Source organism: Pygoscelis adeliae, unplaced genomic scaffold, assembly GCF_000699105.1.
Source record: "Pygoscelis adeliae isolate BGI_AS28 unplaced genomic scaffold, ASM69910v1 Scaffold145, whole genome shotgun sequence".
Taxonomy (NCBI): domain Eukaryota; kingdom Metazoa; phylum Chordata; class Aves; order Sphenisciformes; family Spheniscidae; genus Pygoscelis; species Pygoscelis adeliae.
In genome coordinates, this window is record NW_008824866.1 from 1969817 (window position 1) to 1996112 (window position 26296).

The 26296-nt window shown below is 38.9% G+C and overlaps 1 protein-coding gene across 1 annotated transcript in view; it reads right to left on the reverse strand.

Annotated features, from left to right (window-relative positions):
- Positions 1-1604: 1604 nt before the first annotated feature.
- NDUFAF6 (NADH dehydrogenase (ubiquinone) complex I, assembly factor 6) overlaps positions 1605-26296 on the reverse strand; it is a 35184-nt gene continuing 10492 nt past the window's right edge. The window contains exons 3-10 of the mRNA XM_009324447.1: positions 26100-26222; positions 21080-21136; positions 19407-19509; positions 16544-16677; positions 14658-14759; positions 10886-10942; positions 10308-10383; positions 1605-4154 (exon numbers count right to left, since the gene is read on the reverse strand). Of these exons, the coding sequence (XP_009322722.1) occupies positions 4099-4154; positions 10308-10383; positions 10886-10942; positions 14658-14759; positions 16544-16677; positions 19407-19509; positions 21080-21136; positions 26100-26222 (708 nt within the window). The 3' untranslated portion in view covers positions 1605-4098. The remainder of the gene's footprint in view (positions 4155-10307; positions 10384-10885; positions 10943-14657; positions 14760-16543; positions 16678-19406; positions 19510-21079; positions 21137-26099; positions 26223-26296) is intronic.

The window sequence follows — 26296 nt, forward strand, 5'->3', positions numbered from 1 at the left end:
TTCCAAATTTCACATTATTGGGCAATGATGCGGTTGGCTTTTCTGGGTAAAAAAAAAGAGAGTAGTTAGGCAGCGGGGCTTTCCAGTGTTAATAATGAACCCACTGAAGTTTCTGAATGTCATCTGAATTTTTTATCCCAGCTCAGACGGGGACACGGATAGGCAAGAGCTGCATCCCTGAGCTGGGTCTCTCCCGCTGTGGGAGAGGGACACGGGGAAGGGAGCAGGACATGGAGGGCTGAGCACGCGTGTCCTCCCACCCTACAGCACGGCAGCCTGGCTGTCTGCTTCTCCCCTCAAATCCACCTGGCGTTTAGCCCATGCCGAATGCTGCCCTAAGGGTTTATCAAAGGACAGAAATGAAAGAATGGCACTCTTTCACTGTTGTGACAGATGTAGCTTCTGGATGTGGGGCACATTGAAAAGCTTCTGCATGGGGGTGTGACAAGTGACATGGAGAGCTGTGAAAGACCACTAAGATACGTTCAGATATGTTCCCAGCTCTGTGAGTGAATTTCCTACAGAACCAAAGCAAGCAGAGCTGCTGTAACCACAGCCCTTCTGCAAGTAACAGTCTGACCCATTCCAGTGGACCCTGATGAAGAGCCAACAAGCAGTGCTAAGGAGAAAGCACCTGGTGAAGGAGAGCAACTCTCCCACTGAGACAAGAAACCCATGGCAAGCCACTTGGATTCTACACAGAAAGCAAGCAATAGCTAGAAAACCAAGCATGCATCAAAAAACATTTTTTATTAATGCTTTTTCTTTCTCTAAACAATACTGTGGTAGTTTTTTAAGCCCTGATGTAGACCCATATATGTTGCCTGTCAACAATTTTATTTTTTTAGAGCGTTTCTGCACAATATGAGTTTTCTTTTTCACTCTTACCACTTCCTCACTCCTTTTTGGGATCTGTTCATTTTGTTGTAGGCAAAAATAGAATAATAAAAAACCCCTAACAAATAAAAGCTCCATAATGCTCAAAAGAGACCACTCTCTCCTTGAAACTCAACAGCAGCCGTCAGTGGTGTTTGACGTCCGTTTAACTTTGTGCCCTGTCCCCAACTGTGACCACTAGTGGAGGCTTAAGAAAAACAAGTACAAATAGAGCAATTATGTATTTATCTCATTAACTGAGTTTCTAATAAGTCGTCTTTTTTGGGGGGAGGGAGAAAAGTGGGCTTCACGTGATAGAGGTTGCAATTAATATGTTCCTTAATAAGACACCAGCTGATAACAAATCCCTAAATTTATTTAATTCCTTTTTTCACCTTCGTAACATGTCAATTTATTCTTTGAAAATTTGTTATTAAATGATTGAATTCTTTATTTCAAAATAAATTAAAATATATATTATCTATAAATATACGTTACTAAAATTTTGCTACCATCTATTTCTATTCACTCTATAGGATTCAGCACACCTAAAAGTACAGTTTGTATTTGGCAAATTATTACACCTGCTTGCTAACCTTTGAGCAGTTAGTTCTTGGCAAACCCACCACAGCCAACTAACCAGCCGACTAGAGCCAAAGATGAACCACAGAAACTTACTGCTAATCATTTCTGAACACCTTGGTTCTCTAAGCAGGACTCAGGTCAACGAGTGTTTTACCTTCAAGTTGGGTCAACGTGGCATTAGAATTTTACTCTCGGCATAGGAAAAAAAAATTTTTAGTAGCAAACAGACAACAGTTGCAATGGAAATAGTCGAATGAGAAACAAAGATTCTCACACCATTTTTATGGAATTGCATTTAACACTCGTAAAATTGATATATTATGGTTCTTATTTTCCATGTAACATTAATGAGAAGAGGCAGTTAAAAGAACATAATTCGATAATTGGCTTTAAGCATTTCCCTTTTAAAATAAAAACATGTAAATGTATGGGCTTTTTTTTTTTTGCTGTGAAAAAGCACAACACTTGTCTATCTCATTTATTATAAACAACATGTCCAGTAAAACAGGACCATCTGTAATTTTATATCATTTTAAAACATTTTGTCAAGCTTATGTTAGTAACATGAATTTCTGGCTGTTAGATATCTTCCAAAAAAATGTTGCAAAGGTTTTGAGAGTTGCATTAAAATTACATATACTGTTGCATAATGAAGAGCTTGCACTGATGTATTATGATGAGAGCCAGTATCTGTACACGTACAATAGAAACTAAACCTGGGGACTCAAATTCAAGACCGCAGATCAATTCCCAACCTCTCTGGGTTAAAATTGCCTAAGTGTGTTCTGTAGATTTAGCCCCAAGCTGTGAACTTGAATTCAGATGGGCATCTGTAGTTTTTGTCTCAGTTTTTGGTTGAGCTCTGTCCATGTACAACTATTACCAGAGTTTAAATTTTAACCTACCTTAAAAGCTAAACTGCAATTTGATAGATTGTTTTTGAAGTAAGATCAAGACAGACTGCAATGCAGTGCTTTTTCTTTCCGACCCTCTGCTGTATGTACCATACAGATGAGACTCTGCAAGAACCATTTAACGCCGTATCTTAACAAATAACAGAGCCAGAAAGGCTCAAGCCAAGCTCATTTTCTGGTGGATTGCTTCTCTGACACTGACAGAAAGGGATCGCTGGTTCTGACACAGTAAGGATTTCTGCTCACCATCTGTATATTCAAAATCTCTTTGGAACTTGAGGGCAATTTCCGACTGGCCAAGGGAAAACTAACAAAATCCATCATCTGTCATCTGAATTTTCGTATGATGAGAATTCATCATAACCAGGAGGGCTGCACTCATTGTTTGCCTAAGGTATGAAAGAATTTGGCAAAGAAGTAGCCACAACAAGCAAGGCTTGTCCCTAAAAATATTTATAATAGAAATCCATACAAACATAGAGCAACCTTTCTTTCATTTGGTGTTCATCCCATTTTCATTGCAGAAACTCAGTTCTCTTCCAAATAGCATTCTTTTTCCTCAGTTTCCACAGCCAAACTGCTAGCCAACAGCTTAAGAAGAAAGGGCTCAGAAGCTGAACCAGAAATACCTCTTTGTTTCCGAGGGATCAATGTGTCTTGTTCTGTCCCTGCGAATATTTGTGTCATTTTTAACTTTAGCTTTCATTAAATAATCCATAATGCTGAGTTCTAAACTTGCACTGTTGAAAGCAAAAGATGATTCTCTACTCCTTCTTAGAAATTAACCTGATAAGATAGATTTAAGGGGGAAACTTCAATAGCTCATAAGTTTTATACTTTTTGTCTTTCCAAGTGCCATAAAGGCATAGCATTTTTGCAGTTCAAAGTGTATTACCTTACTAAAAGTTTAGAGTATAGGATTTGTTAAGTACACAACACATATTAATCTGGCTTTGTGGAGCATTCTACAAAACACCAAAGGAGTTCAGTCCCATGCGTTTGCCTCTGAATAAACCATTTGCCAAAATCTGGAATTCCATCCTTAAACTGTCCTGGTCAGAGCGATGGTTTAAGAGGATGAACTCCTGTGTTCAGCTGGGGGAGAAACGAGCAACAGCTCAATTAAGAAAATGTGGATGGACAGATCTTTAGGCTGCTTTTACATCTCCTGACGCTAGAAGACGACAAATAGATGTTATGCTGAATTTGAATCTCTGGGGATTTTTAAGCAATGGTAACTGTGTCTGACTGTGGGCTGGCAGGGAAGGAGTTTCGGACCTGCATCCCTCCAGGAACCGTTTGCAATGAAGCTTCCCAACAGACTGAGGCCTAAATCCACATCTTAAAGGCACATAAATGCCTAGTTCCCAGCCTCAGAAGAAGACACCAGAGCTTAGTGCTCTCCTCTCGGAGGTGACAAATACAACCACTAGGCCTGTATGGTCACGGCCCCTCTCACCTCCTTCCAAATGCACTGCGAATCCTGTGCTGCATCGTGGAGTAACTCCAGTGGAAAAAGCTGAGTCACGCAGAGCGGCCTATTTACATCTCCGGTAGCTTCAGGTTAGCTATCTCCTGGTGGATAAGGCACCCTCCTGCACGATGAGGCCTTGAAAGTGCTACAAGCTAGAGGGAAGCTGGTTGGGTCACCGTTCCTGGGATGCCCGTGAAGGACCACAGCCATGGCTGTATTCTGTGAAAGCCCAGCCGTGCTGTTACATTCTCAGCTTGCCGAGGGGCTCAAGAGGCCTTGGTAGAAGAACAGCATATATCCAGAGCCTGTATGACATGGTAATGAGAGAAACATCAAACTACCCGTACTGGGACAGCTCTGAGCCTGCCCAGAGACACAGCTCCAAGCACCTCAAGAACTTGAAAGACAGGGGTCTGTGAAGATTAGTGGCAGCTGTTGGGCAGCGGAATTACTTGCATTGTGATTTTAGATTTATGGGGTGAATTCCTCCTCTGCCTTACATTAGTTATGTCCTTCACTTACACTACACAAAAAGCAGTATTTGCAGGCAGACAGATTACATGCAACTTCTGCAGCTACAGTTCATACCTCTCATTTCCAAATACTGCATCTGTTACGAAGCCCCTTACACGTCACCATTGGCTCAGCCCTCCTATGGAGTTTGGGATTTTTTTGGGAGGGGTGTTGTGTTGTTTGGTTTGGGTTTTTTTTTAGTTAGAGTGAAAATATCTGGGGGAGTCTGACTGAATCTGGGAATCTCTAGATCTGTATGGAGTGAAAACAGCAGCCAACCTTTGCTTGGGCTTTTTTGGTTAGAACAGAGACCAGACTTCTAAACCAGAATGCCATATGCAAAGACTTTGTTGAAGGAACATGGTCTTTCTGACACCAAAGAAGCCCAAGAGTTGTATCTTAACTATTTTTCCTTCCCCTTCATTTAATTTTATGCTTATTTAAGCATGGAAATCTAAATAGGCATGGGTGCCCTAGACCACAATGTTTTGCTCTGCCTGGGGTAACTAAAGAAAGTGTGAAATTACAAAATATAAGCTTTCACGCTTCAGCCGTAACTGATTATATGCAGTAATATATCAAGGAACAGCATCTAGATACACTCTGGCAAAACTAGACACGCGCTCTGAATTTTTAAGCATTTGGGTTTGGGGTTTTTTTAAACTACAAACTGAGAGAAGTCTGAACAATCTCCCGACCCTAGCCCCAACATTTTGGCTTTGATTCTCCAGAGCACTGTGATTCTGATGTACAAAACCATACGAGACGGATTGGTATACAAAATTTCCCCTCCCTATTACAGCCCCTCTCCCGTTGGCACAGATTAAAGACCGAGGAATAGTAGTAGGCAGCAAACACGATGACAGTCACTATATGACTGAGAGTCACCTGTGGATGTATTGCCATCCTTGCTCCACTGACAACCCAATGTGATTTAAAACATCCTTTATGTTGCTTTAAAATAATCCTGAAGAGTAGCTGTAAATCCTGAAAAACTGAAAGCAAGAATTACTTTGAGTCCTTTCTGCCATCTTCCTAAACTGTAATAAATTATAAATTCCAAATCTCTGACAATGAAAAAAGAAGTCCTGTTATTTAATGCATAACATTTCATCCATAAAATGGGTAACTGGATGCTACAGCTATAGTTGATTCTGCTAATAGATGGACTGATACTTTAATTACTTTCCAAGGTCCCTTTTGGCCCTATCTTCATGATGCTGTACTGAATATCTGAGTGAAATCATCAAGACGTTTGCGTAACAGATCTGTGTGCCCAATTGACCTGATTTGTTCCTGCTAAGATACTGCCCATGAGGAAAAGCAAACAGAAGACACGCATTTGTGGCTATTTAGGAAAAGGAGATCTTTCAACCTATTGGAGCAAGTTGTCAGTGAATATGAAGGTGAAGTGGGCACACTGATTTATTAGGTGCTTAAAGAAAAAAATGTTTAGGCTGATGAACCACAACTGAGCTAATTTAATGGAAGAACAAATCAATTAGAGCTGAACTAACAAAAATACCCTGTCTTGTCACAGACTGCCTACCTGCAACTTGAAATAAGCTCCAGATTTTGCGCATTATGTACAACAGAAAAAAAAAATTATTTCTGTTCTTGCGCAAATTCCAACCTTCTAGATAGTGACTGGTAGGTAGAGCTTTAATTTTTTTTTATTATTCCTTTGGAGTCTTCAGATTAATAAAATACAAACTTTGAACAGCCTGAGTAAGAAGGGAATATGGTCAGTGTAAGATGCACAGGGCAAAATAATCCTCAGCTCTAGACAGCAGTGCATGGGTAGCTGCTCCTAGACCTTACAGCAGGTTATACAGGAGTAGCTACCATGTACAAGTTGCCTTCCACAGCTGACTTGCCAAAAAACCCTCCACCATCTACTACTGCACAATTAAAAGGTTTCAGAAATCCCCCCTCTAGTATGAAGAAAACCAGCATCCTCCTTTAAAGATCCCCAGCTTTTTTATCCACGAAACAGACATGCACATCTATCCTGCCTTTCTGACCGTGCACATACAGAGAGGCCCATCCTAGAACAGGGAATGTGAAATATCCATAGATTAACCCATTCCATATATAACTTGCCGCTAGTGGAGCAGGATGCTAAACACCATTTGCTTCAGCTGAGAACATAAATCAGTGAATGATTATCTGTGAATGGTTGCCTGTTTATAAAGGCAAATACCAATCAATGTATAGCCTGAAGCATAAAGGATTGCTTGTAAATTTTGTCCTGTTTTATGTATCTGTGGATGTTATTTATGACAATTTTTTACTGGATCGACGTCAATGGATTCAAAGTATTTGAGGGTCAGCCACATTTAAAAAAAAAAAAATTCTGTAGACTTAGAGCAAGATTCATAAAAGCTGAAAAAAAAAGATGTTTTGAGACAGAAGGACAAGTATAGTTTTGAGAACGCACAACTGCCATCAGCCAACACAATGGAAAACAGGTTCTGAGAACATTCAGCATAACACTGTATCCCCCTTCTAAATCCCTTCATAACTAAACATCTGCAGTTCAGGTCTTAACCTGGCATCAGAGCAGTAAGAAAAAAAAATCCTTTCTATTTTAGCAGCCTGCTTATAATCATCTAAATGGCTCCTTTTGTATCTTCCTTTGAAAAACACCAAGACAAATGTAAAAGGAGTACACGGCACTCCCCTTTTGCAGTACAGCAGTTCCTATGTTTATGGCTGGAAAGCATTTTCTGGTACTGTTGAACGTTGTAACACTAGAGAGGACCAAAATAAGATGCAGCTATTCAGATGCTAAGTTGTGAGGGAAGCAGGGACAATCTGGAGGATGTATTTCTCAAAAGTGATGACTGAGGGTTTTGCATTTTTTCTTGAAAATTAATCTTTTCTTTGGTTTGCTTTTATTAAGACTGTTAGATGGCTAAATGGGAAACCAATTAAAGCAAGATGACTGGGCAAGTGATGTCTGATGTGTTTCAATTTGGTCAGCACTTTTGACCCCATAGCTGTTACCTACCATGGACGAAATACAATCTGTTACAGGAGTAATACAACCCTGATGTTTTGCTATCTTAAACCTGCAAGTCTAAGTGGAAGGAGACCCTGGAACAGACTCCAGCAAACTGCTCTGAAGAGAAAGATGGAGATATAATTCTATGTGTAACCAAAAGAAAGCAAGACCATAAAGATACACAAAACATGTAAGGTCACTGAGGAGGATACCCGCTAGACTACCGCTTTACGTGGACCAGGCTAACTAGACATGATGTAACTAGGCATGGGAATTATTTTCCGAAGTGTAATTAGCAGGTAGCAACAGATTTGCTAGTTTTGCTAGCTGCTTTTCTGATAAAAATGACCAGTAGGTTAGCACGAATATGAGAAAATATTTTGTCAGATTAAAAAAAAAAAAAAGGGCAGAAATAGGACGAATTTTGGTAGGATGTGGAATTATAAATTATCAGAACTGATGAACGGAATTTCTTATATGGCACCGATCACTATCGAGAAATAAAAGGAGATAATACTAGTGAAAGCAGGCAAATTAAGACTACCTTGTTTGACAGGTATTTAATGCCTCCATTCACAACACTGTCCCTAAGGGCAGAATCAGGCATGACCATCCAAGAGAGCTGTTCCCTGAAGGATACAAAGGAGACATAGATTGCTTATTCAAGCAGCCTCCTGCCATTTGCAATTCAAAGTGCTGCTTTGCTTTCCCAGGTCACTCAAAACTCTCTCGTGACTGAAGTCATAACTGGAATTTATTTATTCCATATCCTGTTTACTAATTCACTGATAAGTCCCTCTCACCATGCTAACCATTCACTGCATCACATGGCTTCTTTTCTACACTAGAACAAATCAGCCCTTCCGTTGATACCTTTGTAAGCACGTTGTCAAGATTTGTACCACTTCAACACCGAAGCAAAGCACTGGCCTTGTGGCCTGGAAGCAAGATATCACTGTGGCAACTCGATGTACTGGTGATACTGCATGGTTTTTCTTCTCTTCCTCCTTACTGTACTGCACTCCTGCCAAAACTTAACTTTACAGGAGAGTGATTCCTTTTGAGAAGACAGACAGGGCTGCCTCTATTGTCCTGACTCAGCACACTCAGAACAAAATGAGGACCAACTGCAGAAAGAGACATTTGTAACGCTTTCTCCAGAACATAAAATACACAGAGTGAATGCGCAGCTGGCCTGGTAGCAGCAACAGAGCCTAAGCCTTTGCTCTTCATTTGGCAGGAAGAGCTGCGGTGCCTGCATAGGAAGGAAATATTTTCTTTTCACCAGACCTCTTTGCCACATTCAAGAACACCAATGAGAAGATAACAGCAGCTGACTCAAGAAGCGGACAGAGCCTGTAAAGATTTTTCTTTTAGAAAATAGCCAGTATATTGCCGATCCAGTATACACGAAGTTTTCTAGGTTCCTATCAACCTTGATTATTACACCTCTAGTAATACAGAAACCAACATCCTGAGCTGAACAAATTCAAAGAGAAATGTCTTACTCAGGAGGAGGAAACTGCAGAATTAACCAAGATGTGTACCACAAACCGACTTCAAACATGTAAAATAAAATCACCAAATGAAGGATTTAATGTTGGGTTCCTAAGATTTCTACCATGCTGACAGTTTCTGTGATTAAAAAAAGCCACAAATCTTGTTCTCAGAAATTCATTATGTAGCATTGTACACTAAAATACAGGATGCTGCTATACAACCAAGCATCTGGGGAGATTAACCCCGATTTAAAAAAAAAAAATCTCTGAGAAAAGCAGCTATTTAATAGAACAAGGATGACGGCAGAATAAACTACCGGATTTGTGCAACTGAATCAAGTTGGATGTTAGGAAGTATTATTCTACCAAACAACACATCAAAGAAATATTTACCTTGATCCGAAGAGGTGCTGAGCACAAAGCTTCCAGTACTTTCCCACCAAAAAAACAGAGCAGTATCTTTACAGAAAGGGAGGACTAAAATGACCTGGAACATTCAGGAATATGTTTCTTCACAGTACTGAAGAAAAGGAATTCAGGGAACCCTCCTAAGAGGGTGTCCTGAGACATGGTGAATATGAACAAAGGGGCAGTCGAACCCACGTTGCAATGACAGCTGTGGGCAACAACAGAGAGACGAGAGGCCAGGAGGAAGATACTGCCACGCTAAGAGCAGTCTGAAGAAGCCTTTGGCTGAGTTGGAGAGAAAAACTGTGTAAGGGTTCTCTTCGTATGTTGTAAAGCTATCCTCCCACTACCTGTAGTCACTTCAAGGCTCGATCTCAACATGCAGTTAAGCGATTTCTGTACTACAGCTCTATTTCACCATTCTGAAATTCTACGTAAACACTACACTAAAACTGACAGTTTTCTTGCATTCAAATATATGTGGTCATTCTTCCAGCTACGAAGCATCATTAGTACTCGCAAAAAGTCTGCTCCTTGCACTAAATAGAATTGCTTAGCTGATTTTATAAGGCATTTACTGCAACTGCTTTTGGGCACAAAGCAAGCAGCCTTTTTTCTTCTTTTTTTTTTCTTTTCTTTTTTTTTTAATCAGTAAAGTGTCAGAATTGTCAGGAGTATCCATTAGCAAAGAATTTGTCCAAGAAGAATTCTATCATGTTGCTGTTATTACAGGAAAGACAAGAAAAGCAATCTCAGACAAGGACATATGACTTGGCAGACATGTGCAGCAGAGATATCAGCCTAATATTCCAAGAACAAACTCAACTACTGCCAGCAAGCTGACAGCTACAGTTCATGCGCATCTGCTGCTTCCCATGAACTACAGTTTGCAGAACTGTGAAGTCAGACTCTTAACAATTCTATCAAGTTAAGACGTTAAAGAAAAAACTCAGCACTCGGAACCCATATTAAAAAAAATTAATATGTTTTTTTCCAAGATCTAATATATAAATGCAATGGTAATAACGTACTCTTCTTTTGTAAGCTTGGATGAAATATATTGAAGTCCACTTTTCGCATATTGCATAAATAATCATCTAAAGCAACCTAGAAAAGAAGAAAAAAGCTTAAGTCCATATGGTGCAAAGAAATAATTGGGCATTAAGTTTAAAAAGCAATACATGAAACCGAATGAGGAACTGCAAAAAGGCTTGACAGTTTGCCTGTTTTATTTAGTGGTAGCATAACCATCACATTCAAAGGATAAAAAAAAGGCAGGTTTTGTGAAGAGAAGCATTATCTTTTAATAGACCAAACAGCAAATTATAAAAATAGGCAAGATTCTGGGTCCTTGCATCAGAACAATGGTCTATGAATATATGGGTGAAATGATGTAATTAAAGAAGAAGGATTAGAAGTGTTGATCAAAACTATGAGGTTCCACAGTCAGACACACATTATGATATTCAGAAGTTTTAGGTATTACATCCTCCCAAAATAGACACGTGAACCATTAGTTAATGATGCTTCATTTGATACTCTACTCTTCACAAACATATTAGCACAGAAATTAGTCTATCACTTAAAGAGTGCATAATATCACACCCACCGTACAGAAAAAAGCAGGATATGCCTTCACGGGAACTTTCTTACTGAAAGATCTAGCCTGAAAGTAAATGGGGTAAGGTGGAAGGGGAAGGGGGGAAAAAAAAAATAAATGTACTTATCAGGAGGATTTAACGTTTCAGATTAAACATCAAGTACTATACACAATGGTTAGAGCCAACAGACTGTATTACAAGCTTCGTCCTTTTTATTTTGACATCCTGAAACTGTAATTTTCCATTCTGTGCAAGCCAGCACCATCCCTCACTGTACACAAAAGTAGTTACCCTGAAAGTATGTAATACTGGGAGAGGCCTGCAAAAATTCTTACATGTTTTGACAACCTTACAGTTGACATATAATAAACCAATGTAAACTAGCATCCCTTGTTCCAACAAAGTTCCAAGCTGCATCTGATTTAATAAATACGGTTTAATGCTTTTTTCCCCCCACCAAGTAACTCTTTGCATCCCAAGAGACAGAAATGATGGAAGACCAGATATGCATTTCTCTGAGTGCATCTTTTTGGTCCAGTGTTGCCATCAGTCCCAGAAGTCCAGTTATGCTCCATTTACATTTATGGGACTTCAAAAGGATCTCAATGCCTCAGGTCCTCAGTATCTACGGATGAACAGTCTAAACCATGGCTGAACCAAATCCACAATTTAAACCCATGTACAACTCAGGTACATCTAACAGAGCTGAAGCAAATCTTCCTGTAATGCTTACTTATAAACACAGAATCCTTCCTTGTTTTGCCTTTTCTTACAGGTTAAAACAAACAAACAAACCAACCAACCAACCCTCTATGAATACTGATGAGAATGTATGAGTTTCTGCTAGTTTTCCACGGATCTTTCCAAACAACAGAGAAAATCAGACTGAAAGTTTAGGAGGGAAAAATACTGAATCTTTTCAGAAGGCAAATTATTTTAAAACTTTGAAATGTAATAACGTGTGTGTGTGTATAAAAAAAAAGGAAAATGCTCTTCCCTGATCTAATGCTCTGCTTTACTATTATTAATTGTGAGATGAAAAAAGAAAGTAATCTTGCTTGTCCTTCTTAACCCAGAATGGGTCGCATGTCATTCAGAAAGCACGTTATCTTCCTCAGTAAATCGAGCCCATAATGAGCTAGCATAACTGAGATAAATGCAAAAAGCCAAAAGGAGACCCTCTTTTAAAAAGAGGAATGGGGGAGAGGGTGCTTAAGAGAAAGAAGGGGAACATGTAAATGTATTCGCAGGCTTTCAAAGGGATCACTGTGGGACTGACAGAGCACTTTTATTATATGCTTTTATTCTAATAAAACACAATTCCTAAAGAAAAATGCAACCTTCATTATCTTATTTTGCCCTCTGCTGGTCATCAGTCGCAGTATCAAGAAGAGCTGACCACACTTCAGAAACTTTTCTCCGAAGATTAAGTGCCACATTACTACAATATGTTTCATATAATATCGCTGAGACTTAATTTAGCATTTGAGGATTATGTTTCTTCTGACTGTGAAAGGGGGCTAGTAACTGTTACCCTCATCCTCCAAAATATGTGGTTTGTGTAACAAATGCTGAGATTGTGGAAACCTCTCTGAAGGTTTAAACTTTACCCTGCCCTGTAATTCCAACTAAGACAGAGGGTAACTGGCTGAAAAGACCCTCAGGCAAAACAAGATGTTGATTTTTTACAGGAGAACAGACGCATTTAAAGGCACCAGCCCATTACATTCACGTAAAGTCTTGAAATACCCAGCAAATGTTGCCAGCAAAAGCCCATTTCATCCATTAGGGGAGAAAGTATCTTTATCCTTGCATTAACAAAGACCATCTGATTATCAAGGAGGCTAATACCCTGTTATTACTGCCAGTTATTGCCAGTTCAAGTGATTTGAACACTCTAGAGATCCTGCACTGTCAATTATTCTTCACTGATGATGACGGAGGCTGGAAGCAAGCATTCAGAGAGGAATTTTTTTATTTTAATTAAGATGATATAACCCATCCATTTTAAAAAAAAAGGGGGGGGAGGGCAGCAAGATCAACATTCAATCAAATAAAATGCTAATGCTGCCCTAATCTGGTTTCCTTGTGTTTATTCTGTAGTCTCCAATTACATGATCACATTGCATATTTTCCATAGGACCCTCCCAGTGCATAACATGGGCAGGGCTCTAGGAATGGAGTAGGAAGAAAGGGGGGGTAACGTTCTGCCTGTTCTCTTCAGAAGCTGGTTGGCATGTTGGGAGCCAGGGGATCAACACACTAAGAATTATCAAATTATCTGAAAGGCTCTGAAGAACTGAATTATCTCCCTGCTTCTGTCCCAAAGTTTCCCTGCAATACCAGCAACCAAATTTTAAACAGCTGGACAATAAATGCACACTGCTTGTTTTCCATGCCTCCCATACTCCCTGATATGAGGCATTTCAGGTCAGGTACTCGGCACTTTTTGTAAGCCACAGCTGCAACCAAAGTCAGTGGGTTTTATGCACTGTGCATTATGGGTTGAAGGGTGGGGAATAAAAAAAGAAAAATCAAAATATTTCAGTTTGAACAAAGATAGAGGACAGTTTTGACCTTGCATTTTCTTTGTCTCTGTTCCCTGCTTCTAAATGGAATAAACAGTTTCCTTGGGCATGTGACAACAAAAACTGAGACATCAGGTGAAACAACATGAACAGGAATGCATTAAATGCAAATTATAAATAATCTGTATTAAAAATAAAGCCCAAGGCTACATATTATTAACAAAAAATAAAAACATTAATCAACTAACTAACCACTGACTGAACAAACCAGGGATGCCTCATTTTACCTTTAGAAAAATGAAGAAGGGCTCTCCTATCTCTACTGCATAAAATACTGTGATTACAGGTAACGCTGTAATTGGGGATTATGTTAATGGTGCAAATGCAGAGATAAATCTGGCATTTCTTTACTTTGAAGTGGTAGCTTTTCAGACTACCTTGACTGGAAGTATTGGGTGCAATACTCAAAGTATACGCGTACATGTACTTGTAGACGTAAGAAACTCTTTACAGTGCTTCTTGCAAGTTTTGTTTTCCAGATACAGCATTGCTGATGAAACATTCTTTTGCTTTTGTGTTACGTACCAACAAGCAATTCAGAGTGTAGCTAAAATAAAAGCATAAAAGAAAAATAGAGTAGGACTCTGCAGTTCTTCAGGATTCATTATCCACCGTTCCAAGCAAAGAGTCTTTCCTAATTCACTTGGCTGTGAGCCAGAAAAGAAATAAACAGAAAGCACCTTTCCCAACATGGCTTTGAGCATGGCTGGTCATGTCAGGGAATGAATACCCCCTCCCACACACACTAGCCAGCAGTTAAAGGCAACATGCTCTGCTTTCCTGGCAGCCATTTCACTGTGCTGTGAAATACCATATGCAGAAGTGCTTTCTATGGTGCTGATCCCATGCTGGCATATAGTTGCATTTATAAAAGTCTGCTTGAAGTTTCTCTCCCAGTAATTAAGGCTTTTAGGCAGTATTTATATATATATGCAATTGGACCTGGCTGAGAGTAAACTGCCTCCTGTACATACAGATAAATATAATATTCATACAGAAGTAGTTGTAATATTTAAAGGTTTTGTGTGGTGGTTTTTTTTTTTTTTAATTTAAACTCTCAAAGTAATTAAAGGTAAAATATTTGAAATTAAGTATGCAGCTGTAAGTCTTCTAACAACACATATGCACAATGCTTTGTGAAGATTAGCTTCAGTTATGTTTGTTTAAATAAATAAAAGAGAAGGAATCTCACATGTTCTAAATGAATATGGGCCTGGCTGGCAATGTCATAAATTACATCTCTCACATTTTTCTCTTGCTTGCCTCTTATGAAATCCTCTTGTGAAACTCCATGCTAGACATAGGAAGGAAAATAAAAAAGAGAAAAACTCTCAGTAAATACCAAGTTTCCATTTTAGCTTCTCAAAGACCTGTCCCAGCAACTGAACTAATGACACAAGACTAAAACAGCCTAAATCTTTTACCACTGCCCCCTCCTTTTTTACTTCCCTTTTTTTTTTTGGTCAGTCACTTGGGAAAAAAAGAGTCAAGAGAACAAAGAGAACAGTTAGTACAGACTCCCTCTGCATGAATTTTTTCCCTAAAGACTTTGTGGTCAGTCAGCTAACCAAGTCAGATTTTAAAGTTTTGGGAATGTAGATGAGTTGAGACGCCCAATTTTTAAAACCATAATCCATGAATCAATATTAAGGAGAAGAAAGCCAGTAACAGCTAACACAGAAGCCATGCTGGCTTATGAAGTAAGTCATTATCTTGGGACTGGTGTGCACCACCAGGCGTGCAAAAAACCCAAACCACCACCACCACCACCCCAAAAAAACCACACCACCAAAAAAACCCCATCCCAACCCCCCAAAAAAAACAAACCCCAAACTTATTCTTTGACTATAGTGACCAATGTAAGACATAATATGGTATATTCAGAATTGCACCAGTTGCCTGTTCTTCTCAACAACACTCGGACGTGAAAGCTGTATAAAGGTAGGCAGGTAGGCTTCACCTACCAGACTCCAGTAGAACTCTGCAATACTTGCCAGCAGCTGAAATGCTTACAAGATGCTCAGTCTGCACAGAAGGGATGCAAGCTGTTTTTACAGTTTCACTGTAAAACACCTTCCATGGCAAGGAATGACTGTGAATTTTCAGGCTATGTTTGAAAAGCTAAAAACTTGGAAGGCCTCCCATACCTTCCAGTCCCAGAAGGGCTGAAAGCAGGGTGCAGCTCCTTTCTGCCGTCTTATAACCCTGACCTATATTAGTATCTATGTTTTTTGCAACTATCTAAATTACTAAACTTCAAATCAAAACTTTCAATTCTATTGAAATGATATTCAGAAAATACTAACACAACTGCCTTAAGCATCACCATAATTACATAAATTTTGGTTGAGTATAAAAAGAACAGCATTAACATTTAAAAATGAAGACTGGAGATGAAGGAATAGCAGCTGCGATGCCTACAGATCTAGCCAGAGAACATTAATGAAAAAATTTGAACTTTAATCCCATTTTACCCAAATTGCAAGATCTGCTAAATTCCAATGGAAATTAGGTGTACAGTTTAAATTGGAGGACTATACCATCTCCCACAGCAATGTATGGAACATATGCTTATAGCTATCAAATATGTAACACCAAAAAAACCCCACCAACCCCAAAAAAACAAAAAAACAAAACCGCCACACATTTATGAAAAGGTAGTAAAGAGAAACCCAAGAAGGTTGTTCAGAAGTAAAATTTCTCACAGTGCTTCCTTTATGGGGATAGGAAAGGAAAAAAGGAAAAAAGCAAAACAAAACAAAAAACCAGGCCCCAATCCATATGTGTATTTCTACACATAAATGGAAAAATTCCTGAAAGCTAAAATACTACTACGTTTAATAAAATTAAAAAACAAAAAAACAGACACCCTGGAGTTTCATGAAGGTCACTCCTCTCACCTCCCAAAAGATATAAAACCATGACTATGGCATATTACTAAGCCACAGCAGAAAGAGTTAAAATAAAAAGAAAAGGTGTTCTGTTTCTAGCCTAATAAATTATGATCTCATATCTAGCGTTGAGAGACACAGTTAGAAACACTATACTGTTCAATTCCAGACAACTTGCTTCTCTTACCAACATACAAATGTCCATGGGAAGAAAGACCTTTTGTCTTGTACTGTGATACGGAGTTGCTCTTAAACAGGTAACTATGCCTTGCGCTTTCCCAATGTGACTGGCTGCATGGTCAGCATGGATGTCCCTCACACCTAAAATTGCAGAAATAATATGTTTAGAACATACTGTCAGACCTTTCGAGGGGTATAGTCTTCCCTGATGCATATCACAGTCATATTTAAGGAAAGCTAAGTGCATTGGTCCATCATAGAACTGTCTATGTTCATAAATTGCCTTCAGATCTCATCTCAGAGGTGCAAAGCAGCAGGCAAATTCATTGATTTCCACATTCAGGAGCAAGGTGCCTCTTAGCTTGTTGCAGTTTCTGCAAAGGGTACACTTAGCGGAGCGGCACCTATTCAGATATAGTACCTCAGTACACAAACTCATTTTCATTGACACGCCCTCTCCCAGGGTAACAGTATTCCAGGGACTGTTTTTCCTGCCAGAAAAATCATTTGAGTTTGATATTGCTGACAAGCGTTAATGCTTACAGCATGGTTTCATGATCAGCTGCAGCTGATTCAGCAGTGTACGGAAGCCAAAGAGAATGGTCCTATGCTCCCTCCTGAACCCGTATTTCTGCCACCTCCCTTGTGCTGTCGTGGGCAATGAGGCAGTAGCGTGGCAAACTGAACCAGATCACCAAAGCAATGGAAAACTAACTTTAGTTACTGCATGGTCACACAACTGTGAGAACTGAAAGAAGAGGGAGATGAGTGGGGCAGAGCAGCACCATCACTCTTCATGGCAAGACCATACAAGATTGACTTAGACTGATCATAAAGCCATAATGTTTTCACAGGACTGACCCGGGATAAAATGAAAATTTAAAGGAAAATTGAAATTAAAATTCACAAAAGCTCTAACAGAAGCAGCATTCTACAAAGAAAGAAATGAGGATACAGGAATTACAGACTAGTGAGCCTAACTGACACCTGAAAACGATCCTGGGCGTACCAGATTTACTGCCCAAGCCTGCCTGAGCCTTGCCGGGGTCTCAGAAGCCTGTGCGAAACAGTGACTATAGGTAGACCACATTGACTTATTTTGGCAATGGCAGCAGAAAGCAGAGTATGGCTTGGAGGAATCAATGGATATAACTTACTGATACTGACTGGGCAGCTTAGGCTTTACATATAACTAGGAATTTAAAAAAAAAAAAAAAGCTCAAAGAGTAAGAGTTAGCAGTGACTCATGCTCCAGCTGGGAATATATCCCAAAAGTGAGGTTCTGAAAAGGTTTAACAAAATTGTTGAATAGTACCAAACCCCTAACTACTTAGGCAATGAATCAGAGAGCACAATATTAATATTTTTAAATGACAGGAGCTGGGAAGAAGTACCAGGACTTTGGATGACAAAATTACCAGTCAAAATGAGCTTGACAAAAGAAGTAACCTGAAATCAGTAAGAATAAAGCAGCACTGCTACTGGGAGAGATACACACAAACTAGAGACAGGTCAGGAATAAAGAAGGTAAAAAGCACAAGAAATTTAGCAAACATGACCTGTAATGAAACCAGGTCTCCCTAGTCTAGAGAAGACTGCTGATGGGAAACACCAAGAAAAGGGCTGTGTTCAATTAATTTACTTCTCTGTTTGTGGGAAAAAACCACAGAAGTTAACTGTTTAATATGCAATGAAGGAGACTTTTGCTTAGATAATTTTGTTACACTGGTATATTTAAGAGAAGTTAAACATGACAATAGGACACCTAGCAAAGCCAGAGCCCCCACAACAGATTTTCAAGAGAATCATCTGACTTGTACCAGGAGTGACCCAAGCATGACTGACTTCTTCAGGATCGAAGACATTTCCCAGAATGGAAGATGCTTATATATCTCATTCTCCTACATTTCTTCAATCAGAAGTTCAGAAGGACACTTGCAACATTTCACCGATTTCTTACTGAGGGAGCGAACATCAGATGTTAAGAGATGGGTTCCTCATTTCTTCCTAAGAAGAATGTGCTCATCATATCTCTCTTTTTAGTTTTTAAACTCTTTTAACCTCAGCATTGGCCTTCCATCAGACTGCTCTGATAAGCAAAAGGAAAATACTGCTACTACAATACCAAATACTACTAAATAATAGTAATTTTCACCCTTCTTTTACATCTGAGCTCATACAGGGAATACTTCCATAATGCAACAGACACCTAAAAGAATGTTACCCTTTTCTTCACTGTAAATGAACAGTTCTTTCCCAACCTGTGACTATTATATTAGACATGACAGAGATACTAGCTCTTAACCACCAGGATCACATCATCTTTGTTGGGTTTCTTCTAGCTATTCAATTACTGATAGTTAACCTACTTTTAGAAAGAGGAGAGGATTCAGACCCAAATTTACAACATCGCCAAGGGAAGTTTACAGGTTCGGAAGTCAGCTGTTTCAAAGTAACCAGTGTACATCACCGCAATATAGAACAACAGCTGCAGAATAACTACAGCACTTTGTGTTCTGACAAGTGGGACAATCAGAAAATATGGTGAAGAGCTGAATTTACCACCCCCCGTAATAGGAGCAAGAAAAGAGAAAACAGTGTTAAGCAACAAAGAACAGAGCGGTAGGAAACCGCACTTCAATGAGCTTTCCACTGAGCAGCTTCTAAAGAAAGTACGTAATTCTAGGACAGGTGCAGTAAGATTCCAGATTATGGTTGAGCATTCAAAAGATATCTGAAGTATTACCTAAGACAACTTCTACTGAAATTAAACTCCAGTGGAAAAAGAGTGGGCTTTTTGAAACATCAATAAATATTGTACCTGCACTAATGAGTTCATCAACAAAATCTAAAAAGGGGAAAATGCCTACCCAGCATTTCCAAGGTGAGGTACAAGAGAGCACTCTGAGTGTTCTCAGCATATGTTTCAAGCTCCTGGATGTTACGGTACGCTCTATCATCCAAATTCTTCTCCTGTAATATGAACACAGAACTTCAGTAAAATCTAAACGTAACTGCTATTTGTGCAAGTTTTTTACTACAGTCAGGTCAGCCTAATCCACTATTAGAAAAAAAAGGACAAAATCAAGAGACAGAGAGTATAAGCTCAGATAGAAGTAGTCATTAAAGCTTATAGCAAGTCTAACATAACCAAATAACTACATGCAACTGCAGCCAAGTCTGGTTAACTGGAGCAAATATAACCTTTTCCAATAATAAGAAATCAGAATTCTTCATAAAAAAGACACAGCCAAAACAAAACATCATATGGTATTCTTACACTATGGGGTTGCCAATTTTAATACTTAATTTGCATCTGAAGCACAGAGAAATTTAGATAAATAAGAACGTATTTTTTAAAACATGCACAAAAATCAATCCATCAAATACACACGAGTTTCAAAGTCATATGCAAATACCCCCCCAAAATATAACATCCTCCAGCATTCTTCCTGTCCTAGTGGCTTTTGTGGTTAAAACATACCAATCTTAGGATTAAAAAACTCTGAAGTCTTTCATAGCAATGACACTCCGCAAGTAACTGACCATCAACTTTCTCAAGGTATAACTTCATGAGACACTAACTTTAGCAGCAAAGCTAGCTTAAGAAATTCCTGCCCTCAGTTATTCATTCTTGCCCTTGTGTCAGAGTTGGTAGCAGCATCACTGTACCAGTGAAATTCCTCCTCTTGTTTTTCCCAGAAGAGTGGTTATCTTAAAATTCACGCGATTTGAATGCTCCAATTTACAACACTGCTTAGAAAAAACTCCACAGCCACAACAAGGAGAAGCAGCTAAGTGTGGCAGAAAGGCTCAGATGGGTCATGTAATTTTTGAGATTTTATATCCATTACTCATCCCAAGAGAAGGCTATTTAGGAGCAAAATTGACATGGTAAGAAAAGAGGTGAGGAGGAATAAGGTGATGCCAATGATAGAGATTTGCGCAACTTTTTGCAACATGCAAGATGTCCTTTCTCTTGGGGCAGGACTGGAATGGCAAAGAAGAGACCGTGTACAGATTTCCCTTCTTGCCCATCTTCAACTCCATTTCTATTAAAATGTAGTTTTCCAGAATTCTTAACATTGCATATGGAGACCTCACTACTTAATCCCCTAGGGTGGAATTTCCCTCACTTACACACAGAAAGGTATCTAAGTGTACCTCCCAATGGATTACCTCTAGGGGTAACCACTTCAAATCAGGAATAGAGACCAGCAACAGAAAACATGAGCATAGATACGCTGGTTATCAGAGCAGGGAACAAGAAAGATGTCGACCCACAAACTACATCTATTTTAAAGTATAACTAAACAAAGGATTCTATTAGCCGTTTTGGCTAGAAATAACAGAAATTATGAGTAGGGGGCATCAAAGGAGAATTAAATGGAAATATAGAAGTACCATTCCTAAAGAGAAATACTACTGTCTGGAAAAGATTAATTACTTAAGCTTTTGTTTTACACACAAATACATAAAATTAAGGGGGAAAAAAACATATACAACTAAAACCAGAATCAGACCTTGAATGGTAAATACTTACTCTTTCATCAATGATCTTCATGAACCACATTTTAGTCAAGTTATGCCTCTTGACAGCCTGAAAATTATCAAATATAACATCCATGTTAATGTATACAAAGTGATGGTAGTACTGCATCCTGAAGGCTGAAATATATTTTAGATAATCCTTTTCTTACAAGGATTGTATTCACTGGGTTAAATCAAAGTGTGTATGTGGAAAATCAAAGTATGTCAGTGGAAAATCATAGAATCATATGATTGGCTTCTTCAAATACAAAGATTTTCATCTGGCGTTTGTTACAAGTTGTTGCACACAAAAAATGAAATCTTGGACATGAAGCATTAATGTTAACTAAAAGCATTTCTTTAAAAGTATTTTTGAAAGTAATTTATTCTTTCATGGAGTCATATGTTCCCACAAAATATTTGCAGGTAACTATGTTCACTCTCCAAAGAGAGCAGAGTTTCCTCCAGAGTCAATCAGTAAGATTTCCCCTGTAAATTTTCAAGCAAACATCAGTACCACATACCAACACGTACTATAAAGACAGCATCCTAACAAAGTAATATAATGAATATTATGGTTTTGTTTAAAAAAGTATCCCACAGCATCTCATATTCACACATTCTTCTTTTGGCTCTTATCTGTACTTGACTTCCTGTACCACTTCATTCTATCAACTTACCTTCAATCCTCTTACACACACTGAATTTTGCAGACCACACTGTCAGAAAAGGTTACAACCACACATATAAACGTTTATAAACAAAACCTATGAAGCACTGTCATGGTTTAACCTCAGTCGGCAACTGAGCACCACACAGCCACGCACTCGCTCCCCCCACCTCCAGTGGGATGGGGGAGAGAATTGGACGAGTAAAAGTGAGAAGACCTGTGGGTTGACATAAAAAGTTTAATAATTGAAATAGAATAAAATAATAATAATATAGATAGTTATTATAATAATATAAATATAATATAAAAAATAATAGAATATACAAAGCAAGTGATGCACAATGCAGTTGCTCACCACCTGCCAACCGACACCCAGCCAGTCTCTGAGCAGAGGAAATTAACTCTGTCCCAGCCGAAACCACGACAAGCACATTTCTCACAATCTTAGCCTTTATAGCTCACTTTCAACTTCTTTTCATCCATTATATTTGTAAATATTTTTTGAAGGTTTGACAAGACTAGATCTCCTTGTTGATTCAACAAAATCTGCTTGAGGAAGTACTCGGTATGTGAAAAGGGAAATTTTAAGTTACAACTACAAATGTCAGTTTTGCTTCTCACTTGTTCATCTTGAGTGTCATTTTGTAAATGAAATCCTTGAAATAGTCACAGGTCAAGACTTAAAGCACCAAACTGAGTACTGCTAAACTACCCAATTTGTACATTACATCCATTTTGAGCTACCTTCACTCAAACACACAGGTCCTCACTTTTCAAAAGTTTTGAAAATTGGTTTCTTCCACAGAATTGAATGGAGAATTAGGCCTCACTTCTCATATGTTCAAAACAGATAAGTAAGAACAAATATCATACAGTTGCCGTCTAAGTTTATATTAAAGTCACTGAGAGTTGAGCTATTAATAATTCTAGAAATACTATTAAAGGCTATTTACATACTGTACTAGTCCATAAAGCTCTTGGAGTCCAAATGCGAGTACTCTGGGATATACAAAACCTCGGGAACACATTTAACATGATTAGTATTTCTTCTGGAAAATCAAAATTGTCCTCATACAAACTCAACAGCAAGAAAAGAGTATACACAAAATATGCTGTGCAAAAGACATGCTAATTCTATTAACAGCTCTGCAACACTTGAGAGTTCAGGTGTCTTTCCAAAACCTTCTTTCTAAGAATTGCAATGACATTCTTGAACATTTGTGAATAGGTCATTCTTGGGGTATTTGCTGAAATGTAGAAATAAAGTCACAGCTTGAATGCAAAGGTCACCAGGTCAGGTTGGATTGTAAGTTCGCTCCGGCGCTCTGCAGTGTTCAGAGCTATCAGAGCTCCTAAAAATACTTTCTGAATTCTTTTTCAACATCTTATTTCACAACCAGTTCTGTTTGGATTGTCTTATATTTGTCTTCCTTCAGAGAAATCATATGTAAGGTGAAATCTTACCACAAAGATAGGCCAATTCTTTCTTCCCCTTTAAAATCAATTTTCTGTTTTGTGAGAAAGGAGTATGACTAGCAGTCTTAGCTGTTGGAAAGGGTTGCAATTGATAGCTCAACATCTGAATGATTTACATCTGCATGTTGTGCTGGTTTTGGCTGGGATAGAGTTAAATTTCTTCATAGCAGCTTGTATGGGCCTATGTTTTGGATTTGTGCTGAAAATAGTGTTGATAACACTGTTGATAACGAACTGATGTTTTAGTTACTGCTGAGCAGTGCTGACACAGTGTCAAGGCCTTTTCTGCTCCTCACACTGCTCTGCCAGCGAGTCGGCTGGGGGTGCACAAGAAGTTGGGAAGGGACGCAGCTGGGACAGTTGACCCCAACTGACCAAAGGGATATTCCATACCATATGACATCATGGTCAGCAATGAAACTAGGGGGGAAGTTGGGAGGGGGTCCACTGCTCAGGGACTGGTTGGGCATCGGTTAGTGGTGAGCAATTGTTTTCATTTGCATCATTTGTCTTTCTTGGGTTTTATTTTTCTCTCATTTTTTTCTCTTTTCCTTACAATTTTTATTATTACTATTGTTGTTGTTATTATTATTTCTTTTTAATTATTAAACTGTTTTTATCTCAACCCACCAGTTTTTTACCCTTCCCATTCTCTCTCCCATCCCACCAAGGGGGCGTGAGCGAGCGGCTGTGTGGTGCTTAGTTGCTGGCTAGGGTTAAAACACAACAATGTTTTGGATTTTTTTTTATAAGTTACTCTTCTGCTAATAAACATTTCCACCCCACATTGATGCACACACAAGCAGCCTCAAATTAAAAGCTGTCAAAAGAATATATACAATCATACCCAAAGCTAACTTGTACCTAACCCACTCCGTCAGACAACTAAATGAGAGGGTATCTTCAGAAACAAAAATAAGTTAATGTACACTAAAGCAAGTTCCTCCTTGGAAAAGAGACAAAAGCATTTTGGGAGAAAACGGTCTTGTTCCTGGGAAGTTTGCCATATGCTGGAAGAGAGACAGAGAGAAGGAAATAAAAAGCAAAGGCACAGACAGACTGACATGCAAAACGACCAATTCTGCATTTTAATGTCTGCATTAAAATATCACCCTGGGTGCATCTTCAACTCCCATAATCCCATAAAAAGGCTCACAACATTTGCCAGTCTTCATTCTAACTGTACAAATGCTTTGTTGTGGCTAAGGCACACACTTTATCTGAGATGGAGACACCTATGAATAGCTCTGGTCTTCCTAAGTGACTGTAACAGGTGTTTTATTTTACTTCTTGGCTTTACCTATGTTTTCTCTTAGTTAAACAAACTGTATCTTGTTTAAATACGAATTTTAATCTAAACACGAGTGTTGATAGACAGGAACAAATGCTCACTTATGCTTTATTTCACATTTCAAGGAGGAAGAGTCAGGGAGAGGCCACAGTTTCAGGACTGCCAAAAATCACTGAAAGAAGATTTGGAAAGGACTCATTTTTGTGGTCTCAGAGGTGCAGCAGGGTGGATGTGAAGCCAAGACGGCAACAAGTGAAATGCTCTAATCCCGCAGGAACTGCATTGTTCTAACCCAGTGTTACAGTCAGCGTCCTGCTTTTCTCAGGATTTTAACAGACACAATGTAGATTAATATTTGGATGAAGACTCCATGTTTCACTGCCTGTTTTTCAGCAGGTCCACAAACCTAACTACCCATGGGATCTACATTAACTGTATTCAGCTATTGAGATCAAGACAAACTGCAGCTTTCCCTGTCCAGAAGCTGAGAGATGTTTAGTTCAAATGCAAGTTCTGATCTTATAGAGTAGAGGCCTTACGGTAGCTGCTCTTTTGAAAGGTTCTGAGACTTGCTGTAGCCCGTGGCCCTAAGATGACAAGTTAGCAATATATGGAATTCCCATCCCCGAAGAAATTCAAAATTCAACTCAATGTGACCCTGACAACCTGATCTAACTTTGATGTTAGACCTTCTCTGAGTGGCAAGTTGGACTAGATGACAATCAGAGATCCCTACCAACTAAATTATTCTGTAGTTCTATATCAGCATCAAGGGGAAATCCATTTACGCTGCTTTCAGACCTTCAATCATCCATCGACCATAAATGCCAGTCCTAACTAGAAACAAAAAATTTTGCAAGAAAGCCTCCGTTTCCTTGGCCATGACCAGGAGAGGAACAGATCTGTAGATGTACTTTATGTGTGATGTTCTGGTGCCTGCAGAGCTCAGGCATCTTGGTAAAAATAAACTGTTAAGTTCACAAGTACATTCCCTGTTACTCAATGCACTGTTAAATTCACAAGTATGTTCCCTGTTACTCAGTGCACACAAAAGGATCTGTGCAAAACATAATATATAAATAGAAGTCATCAAGCAACTCTTGATGCAAGAAGACTGTATTATGATTCTTCTTATTATCCAGTAACTAGGTATGAAGGTCTTGGGCTTTTCCTCATACCCTATTTGCTAGTTCAACCTCTGTGCTTAGTCTCCTGTCTTTTTGTACAGCTTAATCTCTTCAGGCAGGACTACCACTGGCTCAGGAAAACATACTTAGGCACTTCACTTGCTATCAGCTTACAGCTTACCACAATTTACTCTGTCCTTCACCTAAACAGAAGAGAAAAAAGCAGATGGTTCACAGAAGTCTGACCCTCCAAGTAGGTCCTATCTAAATATCCTCCTTCTCCAATTCTGCTCTTTGGTTGTAGGTTAACTTAAAACGTCACGCACATACACAAACACAATTTACATTATCTGTTTTATATAAAATAATGCTGTTAACTATGCAACACAGCACACACAAAACAGTGACATTATTTCCCACAGTAGTATTTTAGTCAAGTGAATTTTAGGACAATAAAGGTGTATTTTACCCTCCACAGTTCTGCAGCAACTGGCTGATGTGGTGGGTTATCGCAGTATATATCTTCCACAGCCTCCCTCCAGAACTGCATTCGCATCAAACCTGTAGTCTTCTGAGTTATGGAGTCTTTAATCTGGAAAGGATACATGTGGAGTAAAATTCAGAGTGTCTTTAAGGCACTTGGTCTATCCACACTGAAAAGACAGA